The sequence below is a fragment of the Alosa pseudoharengus genome, unplaced genomic scaffold (genome assembly GCF_046254945.1).
Source record: "Alosa pseudoharengus isolate Yale_2024_CS ecotype anadromous, Long Island Sound unplaced genomic scaffold, YU_APseudo_1.1 YU_APseudo_1.1_scf_5, whole genome shotgun sequence".
Lineage (NCBI taxonomy): Eukaryota > Metazoa > Chordata > Actinopteri > Clupeiformes > Clupeidae > Alosa > Alosa pseudoharengus.
The window spans coordinates 1,353,731-1,368,580 of record NW_027468837.1 but is presented as its reverse complement, the minus strand read 5'-3'; the positions used below and the strand labels follow the sequence as shown (position 1 = coordinate 1,368,580).

The following is a 14,850-nucleotide window of genomic DNA, read 5'->3' as shown; positions in this document are numbered from 1 at the left end:
TAAGAATCCTAGGAAGAACAGTACAGTGCATTTTCATGCACTGTAATAAGAAACCTAGGAAGAACAGTACAATGTATTTTCATGCACTATAGTTATTTTGAAAATGAAATTTAAAAATGGGGATTAAAGGGTAGTGTTCAATAGTTAGTTGGAGAAATTAACAAAGCTACCAGCGAGATTTCCTGCACAGTGGAAAGTTAAAGGAAGGAACTAGGGACATGCCAATAATCCCGCAAGAGGTAATGAAGACATTTATTTTCAACCAAAGTTGTACTACTCCTCAGACCGTTCCAGTCCTTAACAAAGGCAAAGTTTCTTATCACTGTCAGCTGTTCCTCTTGTTTTTGTTTCTGCTTCTTCAACGGTGTGTGGAGTTGGTAGCAATAGCCTCTCTACAGCAGCATCACCTTGAAGACTGCAAACGCAAAAAATGAATGGCTCTGACATGCATGATGTCACAACTCAAGTGCGCGGTGACCACTGTGTCGAGTACACTGAGCCCTTGAGTCTTTGTACGCTAGAGTGATGGCTAGTAAGTGGGAGAGCGTCTGTTTTGATAGCATATGGTCATTTGCTTGGGCCCCATAGCAGATGAACAGCTCTTCTGTCTTATGTAGGGGTCCCATGGAAGCAAGAGCTGCATCCACACACGTAAAAAATGGTCATGGCTTGGGGCTCCTCAAGCAGCCAACAGAGGCGTTGAGGTGGCCACAGGAGCCGGCATGTTGGTGGTGGTGGTGGGGTGCTCCATGTAACTCCAAAGTCACCGTAGAGGTGAGTAGCTGTGTAGGCTAGTACTGGGTAGGGCATGGGAATATGGGAGTATTGGAGTAGGAGGCGCCTTGGCTACAACTGACCAGGGAGGTCAAGACTGAGGTTCTGCAGAGATCTTTGCAGTAGATCTGGAATGTGGCTGTCAAGTCCCATGGCTAACTATGGCTAATTCTTGACACTAAGGAGAGCTTATGGGTTCTCCTAAAATTATGAACGTTTATTTAGGATTTTGGTGACTTTCTATAACACACCTTTCCTATCTGGAGCAGCGGCCGTTCTGTAATTACTTTTTTTTTTATCTGAGCCTAAACATAGTTACCATCGGTACTAAACAGATAAAATAGGATTTGCGAGTTAGGAAGTTTCTGTAATACCGCCCCAGGACCGTCAAGGTGGGCGCCTTCTGGACAGGGCATTATCTTGAGTGCATCCTGTAAGCCGTGATGTGGCAGGGCTGAGTTTGCAAAGCTGGCTTACCACCACTTGGCAGGCTGTGTGGGGTGAGGTATATGGCAAGCCGATTGAGCATTTATTCTGATATCTTGATATCAGGCATAATTGTCATGTACATGTAAGCCATTTTTGTCAACTAGTTAACTAGTGAGCCATGTTTGTGTGAACTAGTTAACTAGTGAGGGCCAAAATATGCACACTAGTTAACTAGTGGGAGCCAAAAGGCTCACTAGTTAACTAGTGAACACATTTTAGCTTCACTAGTTAACTAGTGAGAACCAGAAATGCCCACTAGTTAACTAGTAAAGGCCAAAATGCATACCAGTCAGCTAGTTGAAGGCGTTTGGGTGTCACTAGTTAACTAGTGACAGCCAAAAATTTGCACATTTTTACTAGTGAAGGCAAAACACATCACTAGTTAACTAGTTGCAGTAGGCCAATGTCACTAGTTACCGTAAAACTTCAAATAATAGCCGAGTCCCAAATGGACGCCTGTCTCTTTTAACAGGTTTGGGTTAAAGGCCGGTCTCCAATAGACGCCTGGTCTGTTTTTTAGTTCATTGTATTGAAACCCGTCAGATCGTCTGTTTAAAGCCCGTTGCAGAAAGGAGTTCCCAGTCAGCACACATACCTCTCCAAGACGCATGGAAAAGAACCGAACAGCTTAATTACATTGCGTTCCATTTAGAACGTCTTATTTTGATCTTACAAACAGTGGCGGCATCTCACTGTTAATGCGTGTGCGGCGGCATCTCACTGTCAATGCGTTTACATCTACTCGAGATCTTCTTGTCTTAATTATGATCGCGTTCCATTTAGAACGTCTTGGGTGTGAAATAGACGCTGCACGTCGTTGCAAGCCGTTCACCATGCATTCACCATGTCTAGTCACATTTGCAAGGTTTTATAATGTTGCATCAAGTTGCTGGTTAATAGAATGTTGCAGCTCATCTCGTTGCGAATCTTTGGTGTGATTTGGACTTGAGTATGGTGCAGACTGCGCACGCTAACGTTATGATTAGATGGCATGAAAAGACTGCGGTGGGGAAAAGCTAGAGTTCCAAATTCTATAACTTTTTTCAATATGAGCTATGCCTATTATGTCCGACTTCGTCATCGCTCAATTCATCCCTTGTGTTTAAAATTTGCGGATAGGCCTATAAGCTTGTTTTTATGCTGGCAACAAAAAATGATTCGCGAACGTTATTCTTTATTCTAAATGCGTACTGCCATGGCGATAAAGAGAAAGAAGTAGGCTATGATTTGAAATGTAAGCTAAATAAAATACGGGAGAAAGAATATGGTTCATGTTCTCTCATGCTGTTTCATTCGTGCTGAAAAGGAGGGAGAATGCAACATTACGCACGTTCCATTTTTGCATAAATAATTACTGAACGGTTTTGGTCAGGGCTGATAATGCAACTGCATTTGACAAAGGACAATATAGGCTAGGTTGCTAGTGACAAAATATATGCTTTCAGTGTTATACGATCTCTTTGTAAATTACGTTTGATTAAAAAGTGTTTAATCTGTTCTGGCTATCCCCGCTATTTGGATCTTACTGTATCTCACTCAATGAACAACATCTCAACACTAAATGCATGATGATCCGTACATTTCATTAGATAGTCATATAGGTAGACATTCAGTGTGTTTGAAATAATTAATTTGGTAATATTTTCCATCTTTGCAGAGGAAAAGTTTTGTGTAAAGGAAATTAAAGGCCTGTCTCATATAGACGCCTGTCTCTAATACTAGCCGGTGCAGTTTGGCGATTTGGGAAAATAAAAGCCTGGGCTATTATTTGGAGTTTTACGGTAACTAGTGAACCATAAATGGCTGACTAGCTAGCTAGGTGATGGCAGTAGGCTCACTAGTTAACTAGTTGATGCATCATTTGTCCAAACTAGTTAACTAGTGAGGTCATACATGTATACTAGTAAACTAGTTCAAGACAAAATTCACACTAGTCAACTAGTGGCGCAGAATTCAAATTAGGAGGCAGATAATTCCGGAAATTGAGGCTTTCTATTAGCTCCCTATGTCCAAATAGAACATGACAACCAATCACAGTGCAGAATTTCACAAAATCCCACCCATAACATTTGCATGTGGCACACAAGTTAACATGCTGGCCAAAGGATCTCTAGCTAGTAAACTATTGGCTTCAGTGTGACACTTACATGTAAACTAGTGAAGGCAGAACTGCTCACTAGTTAACTAGTGAAGACATAAATGCCCACTAGTTAACTAGTAAGGTCTAAAAAGTGTCACTAGTTTACTAGTGTGCACCAAAACACCCACTAGTGAACTAGTGATGGCAATTTCCAATCGACTAGTTAACTAGTGAGGTGCAAAAAGTGTCACTAGTTTACTAGTGTGCCCCAAAATGCCCACTAGTTAACTAAGGCCATTTCAGCCCCACTATTTAACTAGTGAGATGCCAAAATGGTCACTTGTTAACATGTAAAGGCCAAAATGCCCACTAGTTTACTATTGAGGGTGTTGTGGGCCTTACTAGTTAACTAGTGGCATGCATATTTTGTTCACTAGTTAACTAGTTACACCTAAAAACACAAACAAGCTGACCGTTTTTGTCCACTAGTTAACTAGTGGAACAATTTAAGTCTCACTAGTTTGCATGTGTGGCAGTGAAGCAGCTCACTAGTTAACTAGTGCGCACAAGACACACACTAGTGGCTGTTTTTGGAGCTATCTAGTTCACTAGTAATGCAAAAGGTACTGTTACTAGTTAACTAGTGACACATTGGCCTTCACTAGTTAACATGTTTGGCCTTACTAGTTTACTAGTAATGGAACAGGACATGCTCACTAGTTAACTAGTGAGCATATCTGCATTATTAATGCCTTTCACTAGCTTATAGAGGGCATTTTGAGCCTTACATGTTAGCTAGTGAAGACAAAACACTGTCCATAATGAACTAGCAGGAGAAAAATGCCCCTCACACTAGTAAACTAGTGGAATTTGAATAAATACACAAACGGCTGGCATTTTGTGCAACTAGTTTAACTAGTGGGACATAACATTGGCCACTAGTTAACTAGTGCACAATGTCGCACTTGCATGCAAATGAAGAAGGCAGAACAAGGATTTTGATTGGTCCATTTAGGACTCAGAAACCTAGAAAACATGGCTGACTTTTATAAACTAAGATCGTTTGAGCATAAAAATATGTTTTGATAACATGTCTAGTGACAAAGTTGTGGTGTATTGCTGTAATCTTCGTTCAGTTAATGTCTACAATCTTTAGTTTTTCAGTTATTAGTCTGAAAATCGCGATAAAACTGGAGGCATTTCTATATGGTTGCCTAGCAACAAAACGTTTCAGTAACATGAACATTGATGATAGCATTGCTGATGTGACAAGACTAGCTCAAGTGGTTAAGCAACAGGACATCATGTGGGAGACCAGGGTTCAATTCCTTAGAAGTGCATGAAGTTTTTTTCTTGAGCTTTTAATTACTTTTGAAACCATGTGCAGTTATACAATCTTTTGTTTTTCAGTTATTAATCAGAAAAGCGTAACTGAATGGATACATTTATGTCTGTGGTTGCCTAGCAACAATAAACAAAGAATAATATTAAAATCGATCCCTTGAATCTTTGGTGTGGATCACTAAGAGCTCACTTGTTAACCCTTAGAACCCGATTGACGCAAAGTGCGTCAAAAAACACACCCTTTCTTCTCTGTTACATTGCTCCGGAACGGTTCATCGCAGCGAGATGAAACCTTTATTGCACGACAGAGCAGAAGTGGGGCTTTCCAACGAGACTACACACTTGTCTGTACGATCAAGTATGAAAATTAAAAAAAATCATGAAATTAAATCAAATTGCATCATATTTACAGTCTATACTTCTCTGCGTTCACCTGCACACACATTACTCTAGTTTGAATTACTCGCGAACCCGTGATCGCATCGATATGCCAAGCATATCAGATGAAAGAGGGGGCACAGGGCTATCCATTGGTACCATGTTTATCGATCCTTCTGGCTTATAAAACCAGACGAAGTGACTGCAAAATAATAACGTCATGTACACAAACCAACGCTGCACACTCATTACTCTCGTTTGAATTACTCGCGGACCCGTGATCGCATAGATATGCCACGCATGTCAGATGAAAGAGGAGACTCAGAGCTATCATTTGATACCAAGTACATCCTTCTGGGTTATAAAACAGACGAAGTGACAGCAAAATAATAACTTCATATAGCTGGACTTACCCCACATTTGTGTCTGTTCTTGTGGCAAAGCATGTTTATAATCCAATGCTATCATGTGTTTCTCTATGGCAAAGCATGTTCATATTCCGGTTTTGAGATCCTAGCAAATTCCTGCATGGCATCCAATTCAAGGCTCACATTGCATCCCAATTTGTTCAACAAATAAACACCTTTTTTGCCTTTACTTTGTTCATGGCAATGCAGTAAAGAGTTGAGAATTATTATGACTGCATACACACAGGCACGCAGGCTAACACGCAACCTCGGGTCAAGTCAGGTCAGATCAGTTCGTGTCACAGATATGGAGCGCAGAAAGGTCATTTTTCATCACTAAATAAAAAATGCCATTTATTTCCGTAAATCACACAGCAAATATTTCTGTAAATTGCTCAGCCCCAGAGTATCCCTCCAACATGGCAATTATATTGCCCGATTCAGGACAGTCTGCCCTACACACACATGAAATGCATGTAGAGCTGTGAGCTTGCAGTGGTGAGATACATGTCGAAATATAAGAATTTTTATAATACACTTTTTATATTTTAATTCTTTAAAAATCAAAATAAAATCAATGCTAGTATTAATACATGAAATGATGACAGATCTGAATAGCCTAAACTCTCCTGAAAAAAACAATATATAATATATGTGTGTGGCACTTACAATGACCAGAATAAATCCTTATGAATAAAGGTAGTGAAAATGCCCTAAAAACAGCTTAGGGTTCTAAGGGTTAAAGCATGGGGTTTCCCTGTTATTATTAAAAACCATTTTGACAGAATATGAGATACTGCATACTGCAGGCTCTGCTTTACTATCTATACTGAAGTACCGTTGCAGAGCAGTGTGTCACTTTAGCCACTAGGGGCACCCATCAGGACCTAATCGCGAGGCTATAAACAGTAAATTTATATTTAGACTGGGTGGGGTTCTTACATAATACCCAATAGGAGTCTTCTACCCACCCTCTCATTAGAATTTGCATAATAGCCGTTTCAGGCACTAGTTAACTAATGAGCTGTTTCACTGCCACACATGCAAACTAGTGAGACTTCAATTGTTCCACTAGTTAACTAGTGGACAAAAACGGTCAGCTTGTTTCTCTTTTTAGGTGTAACTAGTTAACTAGTGAACAAAATATACATGCCACTAGTTAACTAGTAAGGCCTACAACACCCTCACTAGTAAACTAGAGGGAATGTTTGCCTTTACATGTTAACAAGTGACTGAAATAGCCTTCACTAGTTAACTAGTGGGCGTTTTGGAGCACACTAGTAAACTAGTGACACTTTTTGCACCTCACTAGTTAACTAGTCAAATGGAAATTGCCATCACTAGTTTACTAGTGGGTGTTTTGGTGCACACTAGTAAACTAGTGACACTTTTAAGACCTCACTAGTTAACTAGTGGGCATTTGTGTCTTCACTAGTTAACTAGTGAGCAGTTCTGCCTTCACTAGTTTACATGTAAGTGTCACATTGAAGCCACTAGTTTACTAGTTAAAGTTCATTTTGCCAGCATGTTAACTTGTGTGCCACATGCAAATGTTGTGGGTGGGATTTTGTGAAATTCTGCGCTGTGATTGGTTGTCATGTTCTATTTGGACATAGGGAGCCAATAGAAAGCCTCAATTTCCAGAGTTCTCCGCCTCTTAATTTTAATTCTGCGCCACTAGCTGACTAGTGTGAATTTAGGCTTCAACTAGTTTACTAGTATACATTTATGACCTCACTAGTTAACTAGTTTGGACAAAGGATGCATCAACTAGTTAACTAGTGAGCCTGCTGCCATCACCTAGCTAGCTAGTAAGCCATTTATGGTTCACTAGTTAACTAGTGACATTGACCTACTCCAACTAGTTAACTAGTGAGGAGTTTTGCCTTCACTAGTAAACATGTGCACATTTTTGGCTGTCACTAGTTAACTAGTGAGACCCAAAAGCCTTCAACTAGCTGACTGGTATGCATTTTGGCCTTTACTAGTTAACTAGTCGACATTTTTGGCTCTCACTAGTGAACTAGTGAAGCTAATATGTGTTCACTAGTTAACTAGTGGGCATTTATGCTGTCACTAGTTAACTAGTGTGCACAAACATGGCTCACTAGTTAACTAGTTGACAAAAATGGCTTGCATGTTGGCCTGATATCAAGATATCTATATAAATGCTCAATCGGCTTGCCATAGAGGTATGCAGCTACTGCCTCCTCCATGTGGGCAGGGAAGAATAGCCCAGTTGGTCTGTATCACACAGCAACGATAAGGCTGAGTACACTTGAAAAGGCACTGCACCGATAAGGGTCCCAGGAGGTCTCCACCAGCAAATACCAGGGAGTGAGAGTGCCTTGGCAGTGACTGCTGTGAGAGAGGATGGGACTCACTGACACGGACGCGCATACCAGGGTGGAGAAGTGCAGTGTCTGGGCCTCAATCTCAATCTGAGCTGGACATCGACATTATTAGTCTGCCGCCATCACCATGGAATTTTGCCACTTGAAGAAGGCTCTTGGACGTTTCTTCTAATATGGGGAAGTCAGTGCAGCTTGTGAGGGGAACTTGTGAGTCTGGTGTTTTATGAGCTTGAACTCACGGCTTGGGTTGAGGCTTTGTTCATAGCAGTTTGTGGAAAAATCCCTGAGACATGTGATTGGAGATTCAGGTTCCGATCGATGACATCATGCAGGAATGACTTCCCATTGATTAATGTTGAGTAAACTCAACTGAAAGAGAACTAATTTCATGGTCAATTTATTACAGCTTGGGTTATGACAGGCTATTAGATTGAGCTCATATACCAGTACCATATGGCAGGCCGAATGAGCATTTATTCCGATATCTTGATATCAAGCTTCAGTGCCAAATGAGCCCTTTTTATCAACTAGTTAACTAGTTAATAGCATAATATCTAGGTTAACATTTATTTGTTGTTGCTAGGCAACCATGGGCTCAACTGGTCCTTTTCTCAACCATAATTTTCACCTAATATCTAACAAACAACAGATTGTATACACTCACTGAACAAATGTTATGGAAATAAAATAAAGCTTTCTCCCTAGACAACTTTGTGAAAAAACAGTATTTTACACTGAGAAGGAATTTCTGTCTTGATTAGTTGGTATGTTTTGAACTGATGAGCCAATAGGAAGCCACAGTGTGAAGTGCACCCCCACCTCCTCATTAGCATTCTGTGCAACTAGTTAACTCGTGACAATTCTGGCTTGAACTAGTGAACTAGTATACTAGAATGCATAGTGTATGTTTTCACTGGTTCACTAGTGTGGTAAAAATAGACTTCAACTAGTTAACTGGTGAGCATTCTGGCTTGAACTAGTTAACTAGTATACAATTTATGTCTCACTAGTAAACTATCAAACTACTCCACCTAGAAAATTAGTGAGAATTTTGCCATTTACTAGTTAACTAAAGTATTTCTGGCTCACACTAGTTAACTAGTATGGCAAAAAGCCTTTAACTAATTAACTAGTGTGCATTTTGGCATCTAGTAGTTAACTAGTAAGCATTTATGGCTCTGACTACTTAGGCCAAATATGTGTTCACTAGTTAACTAGTGCACATTTTGACCCTCACTAGTTAACTAGTAGAATCATTTTGACCCTCACTAGTTAACTAGTAGAATCATTTTGGCTCTCACTAGTTAACTAGGGCAGAAAAATATGGTTCACTAGTTAACTAGTTGATGGAAAAGTCTCATTTTTTTTTTAATTCAGTTTTTCATAGCTCCAAGGCTGGAGTTGTTAGTGTGAATGTCTGTGTGTGTTCCATGACCATTTGTGCAGAAGTGTAAAATCTTACTTGCTGGTAAGCAGCCTCATTACATTCCAATCTCGTGGGAAGATACTCAGTTTCATCAGATTCCGAAACACACAGAAGATCCTAAGCAAGAACTCCTAAGAGAGGCACAGTTAAGGAAGAAAAAAAGTGAAACACAGATAAACACAGAATAATAATTAATTATAAATAAATGAATACATGAATTAGAATAATAATTATTATTATTATTATCATTATCCCTACCCTAGCAACACCTTAGCAACCACTTCAATTACCCCAGCAACATCCTAGCAACTGCTTTGCATGCATTGGTGATTCTAGTTGCCACTATGATATCACAAAGGTCAATACTAAGTCTATGGCAGAAATGTAGGAGTTTATATTTAATATCTTAAAAAGCATAAATCACACAACAATGAAAAGGCATAAGGACACAAATTGATTGAAGAGTTATGTATTATAAGAATAATAAGAATAACTAGAGAATGTAATTCCTGGGAATTACGAGTGCATGAAAATGGAAAAATGGCTGCTGAATAAAATATTGTTGAATATTGTTTAAAATCTAATCCAAGTAAAAAGGTGGAGGTCAGATAGAGAAAAAAGTTTGGTGGGGAGTTGTAGTTTATGACAACTGACAGTCGGAATACTTGAACATTTAAAAAGTTGGATAGTTTAAATGGTTAAATTATTTAATAGGGAATTATTGTATTGAGGACTTATTTTGAAGTTGAAGTTGAGGACAGAGGGAACAGTTGGCGGGAGTTGTAGTTGATGACGACTGACAGTTGGAATGGCTGAACAGTTAAATAGTTGGATAGTGAAAATAGTATGGTTATTTAATAGGGAATTATTGTAGTGAGTACTTTTATTTTGAAACAGTTGTGGGCAGAGGAAACAGTTGGCGGGAGTCATAGTTGATGACAACTGACAGTTTGAAAGGCTGAACAATAGTTGTATAGTTAAAATGGTTAAATTATTTAAAATGGAATTATTGTAGTGAGGAGTTTTATTTTGAAACAGTTGTGGGCAGAGGAAACAGTTGACGGGAGTCAAAGTTGATGACAACTGACTGTTGCTAGAGTAGTAGAGTAGTATGGTGGTTGCTATGCTGGTTGCTAGGTTTTAACCCAGTACACTACGGGTGACCCGTATTCGGGCAAATACAGTGCCCCCCACCTCCCCCCTACAACCCCCACGCATTTTTTTGCACCTTATCATGAACTACCATAGTCATGCTATATACCATTTTAAAGCTGAGAAACTCGAGAATCGATATATGTAAAGCTTTCCATGAATTAACATATATATCGTGTGTAAAATATAAGTTTATCCCGATATATAACATATCAGAATACCCCCCTCCACCACCCCCCAAAGTTGCTGCGTTCATACTTTGTCACTTGTCTGTATGGCCGTACCAATCAGTTAGCCCAGCATGCTTGGTCTTGAAATTTTCATAAGAATCCATAGATGTAAAATATCTACATTGTTTTATTGCCAATATATTGAGTAGTTGTACACGCCAGTACAAACAAAACAGATACATACGAAAAGAAGCGAAGTAAAAACGTAGTTTTCGCGGAAATCCAGATATTTCGGTTCTACTTCCATTATTGTCGCTGGATTCACGGTACTCCGCGTGTTCACGAGGCTCTTCTGATTCCATCGATACCCATTACATGTCTGTAGGACCAATGAGAGTCGAGATAGATGCCATCAAAGCCAATGAGTCACGTAAGCGATGAATCTGACAACCAGTCTTTGAATGGCCATAGCGCTGTGTCTGAGTGAGCCAATGAGATGGGACCTAGATGTCCGTGTAGCCAATGAGGAGAGCTTTCTTTAGACATGTGACACATCGTCACATTCTACTTCCCTGTCGGCTAAACTCAAGGCGCATAGCCCATGCGTAACCAGATTCCGAAGCAGTGGTTTGGAAGTTTGTTACTAAACAAGCAAGAGACATGTTTTTGAAGGTTTTTGTTCGTAAAACAAAGAGACAAAAAAAGACGAAACATGTCGAAGAACCCGAGGACATTGAAGATCTGGAGGACATCGATGAAGGAGAAGAAAGCAATTTCTCGGAATGCGACTCCGAGGAGGAGCAGGACTTTTTAGCTGGGAAGGACCCTGATTTTGAGCTGTGAGTAGACTACTTATATCCATATACAGTTACAGATACAGTTTAGTTTGTTTTTGTAATGTTTAGTGCTTAGTTTTTCATTTAGCTTTGTTTCATAGTGTGAACAGTGTTCTGGTACCTGGGTGGGAGGGGAGTTAGGTTAGAATGCAGTGTGTGTTTGTGTGTGTTTGTGTGTGTGTGTGTGTGTGTGTGTGTGTGTAAAAGAGAGAGCAGGGGGAGGTGTGACCTGAGTACACACATTTATATCATTTGTATAAGTTGTTGGGAAGGGTTTTCATATACTTATATATATAGTGGGTCTGAGCCTAACTTCCACCTGTACAATTGTTTCAGTGACAGCGATGAAGACTGGGCCCCGCCAAGCAAAAAAACAAGAGCTGAGGATCCTGTGTCTGAGGAAGAGGAGCCGGTGGCCGAGACTATTTCAGTTGTTCATAACACGTTCCATTTTGTTGACCGTGGTTGCCAACATAAATACATTTCTATTGCATTGAATGTGAATCATTTGATGTTTCGTTTGCCAGGGTATTGTTATTTTTTACCTTTGTTTCATTTTATAATACAAATGTTCACTGCATTACCTTGTTTGTCCTTTTTTCATGGAAATCTCAAAGGCGTAGGAGCAAAAGTAAGAGTTTCAGGTCAGATAATGCTTCTCTGGACTCATAGCACAGCCACTGCAAAGCACTCCAGGTACAAGCAACATGACACAGAGAGTGTAACCTTTCATTTGACACCAAGATCATGGTTCTTGTATAGGAAGAGTTTTAGTTTTGGGTAACCAAAGGTCCTTTTGGAGTCTCCAAATGGACACTTAGCAAAACGCATGTGTATGCCCACACAAATATGGGTCCCACACAGTCATACTTCATCCTATAAGGATCTACTTTGACATACAGATTCACAAGACCTGGTAGTGGGCCTCAGTGGTGTTTTCAAGAGAACATAAGTGACCAAGAGGGCAGAATGTGGTCATTTCTAGAGATGTACATAACCGCCTATAAAAAAAACTATCATTCTACCCTTTGCCACTCTCTGATAGTTCATCACACAGTCAATCTATTGGTACCAAAAAATTCTACAAGGCCTTAGCTTTCCAAAGAGGTCAGGCACTTGATTGTAAGTCAAAGTATGTGGCAACAGGGCCATTTTAAGTAGGCGGTGTGCAATTTCGAGGAAAAACTCAAAATAGGGGTGTAAATGCTATGGTTAACTGTGAATGTGGTTGCTAGGCTGTTGCTAGGGTACTTGAAGTCATTGCTAGGTTGTTGCTAGGGTGTCCATGGTGGCTACTATCAGAAATAAAGGAGTTACTACAGTGGTTTGCTAGTATAATCATGTTGGTTGCTATGGAAACTGACATAGATGCTTAATTTCAATGGTTGCTAAATTGGTTGCTAGGTAGGTGGTGGTTTAATATAGTACTGTAGGCTAGAGGCATAGTTGATGATAACTGACAGTTGGAATAGTTGAACATTTAAATAGTTGGATAGTTTAAATGGTTAAAATATTTAATAGGGAATTATTGTAGTGGAGACTTTTATTTTGAAACAGTTGTGGGCAGAGGAAACAGTTGAACAGGATCTGTAGTCTTAAGAGAGCCAGATTATATGCTTAAAGCCTGAGACAGACAGTGGCTGGAGGTGGCCGGAACCATATGGCTCTGGCCGGAACACACACGGATTATGTGATGCCATAATCGGCAATGTTAAGTCTATGGGGAAATTTTCAGTAGTTTTTAATTAATAGTTCAAAAAGTATAAAAGTTACAAATATGAAAAATACATTCCACACCTGTCCTAAGTAAGACCTACGTAACGCAGTTTGAATGAAGTTTCTACGTTAAACGGTTGAAGCCGCATTAGACGCAGAAAAAGCGTTAGAAGAACTAGAGAATGTAATTCCAGGGAATTACAAGTGCATGAAAATGACGCTAGGACAGACATGGTGGTTGCACAGCTTAATAAAAGTTGATAGTTTAAAAGTAGACAGTTTAAAAGTTGAATGTAGATTGGGAGTTGATCACACTAGTTGACTGAAAAGCCCAGGCTGCCAAACAGTTGTGGGCAGAGGACACAATTGGCGGGAGTCATAGCTGATGATGACAGTTGGATTGGCTGAACAGTTAAATAGTTGGATAGTTTAAATGGTTCAAATATTTCATAGGGAATTATTGTAGTGAGGACTTTTATTTTGAAACAGCTTTGGGCAGAGGAAACAGTTGACGGGAGTCAAAGTTGATGACAACTGACTGTTGCTAGAGTAGTTATGGTGGTTGCTATGCTGGTTGCTAGGTTAATGATGTTGGTTGCTAGGTTTTAATGGAATGTGGTTGCTAGGCTGTTGCTAGGGTACTTGAAGTCGTTGCTAGGTTGTTGCTAGGGTGTCCATGGTGGCTACTATCAGAAATAAAGGAGTTACTACAGTGGTTTGCTTGTATAATCATCTTGGTTGCTATGGAAACTGACATAGATGCTTAATTTCAATGGTTGCTAAATTGGTTGCCAAGTAGGTGGTGGTTTAATATAGTAGGCTAGAGGCATAGTTGATGATAACTGACAGTTGGAATAGTTGAACAGTTAAATAGTTGGATAGTTTAAATGGTTAAATTATTCAATAGGGAATTATTGTAGTGGAGACTTTTATTTTTAAACAGTTGTGGGCAGAGGAAACAGTTGAACAGGATCTGTAGTCTTAAGAGAGCCAGATTGTATGCTTAAAGCCTGAGACAGACAGTTGCTGGAGGTGGCCGGAACCATATGGCTCTGGCCGGAAAACACTTGGCATAGGATTCTAAGAGCCCTATTGTGATGCCATAATCGCCAGTGTTAAGTCTATGGGGAAAATTTTAATAGTTTTTAATTAATAGTTCAAAAAGTATAAAAGTTACAAATATGAAAAATACATTCCCCACCTGTCCTAAGTAAGACCTACGTAACACAGTTTGCATGAAGTTTCTACATTAAACGGTTGAAGCCGCATTAAATGCAGAAAAAGCGTTAGAAGAAGAATAATAACTAGAAAAGCATTTCCTGAAGGAAATACAGTGCATGAAAATGCAAAAATATGATGAGTTCATATGGTTAAATCATTTGCTTGGTAGATAGGGTTTAATATAGTTGGAATGACTGAACAGTTAAATAGGTTAATAATTGAAATGGTTAAATTATTTAGGCAGATAGTTGACGATAACTAACAGTTAGAATGGCTCCAATGTTTGCTAGTAGTTATGCTAACTATGTTAATAAAGATAATAATGTTAACCAAGTTACTATGCTAACTAGCATGCTAACAATGTTAAAATGTTAACTATGCTAACCATATGACTTAACTAACCTAGCTAATCATTTTTATTAGTCATGATAACTATGCTAATTAGCATGCTAACATGCTAACTATGCTAACCATGTGACTTAGCTAATTAAGCTAATCATTTT

At 39.4% G+C, this 14,850-nt stretch overlaps 1 protein-coding gene across 1 annotated transcript in view; it reads right to left on the bottom strand.

Annotated features, from left to right (window-relative positions):
- The window catches only part of dock3 (dedicator of cytokinesis 3), an 835,931-nt gene that overhangs the window by 393,285 nt on the left and 427,796 nt on the right, over positions 1–14,850 (bottom strand). The window contains 1 exon segment of the mRNA XM_076267926.1: positions 9,289–9,383. Within this exon segment, the coding sequence (XP_076124041.1) occupies positions 9,289–9,383 (95 nt within the window).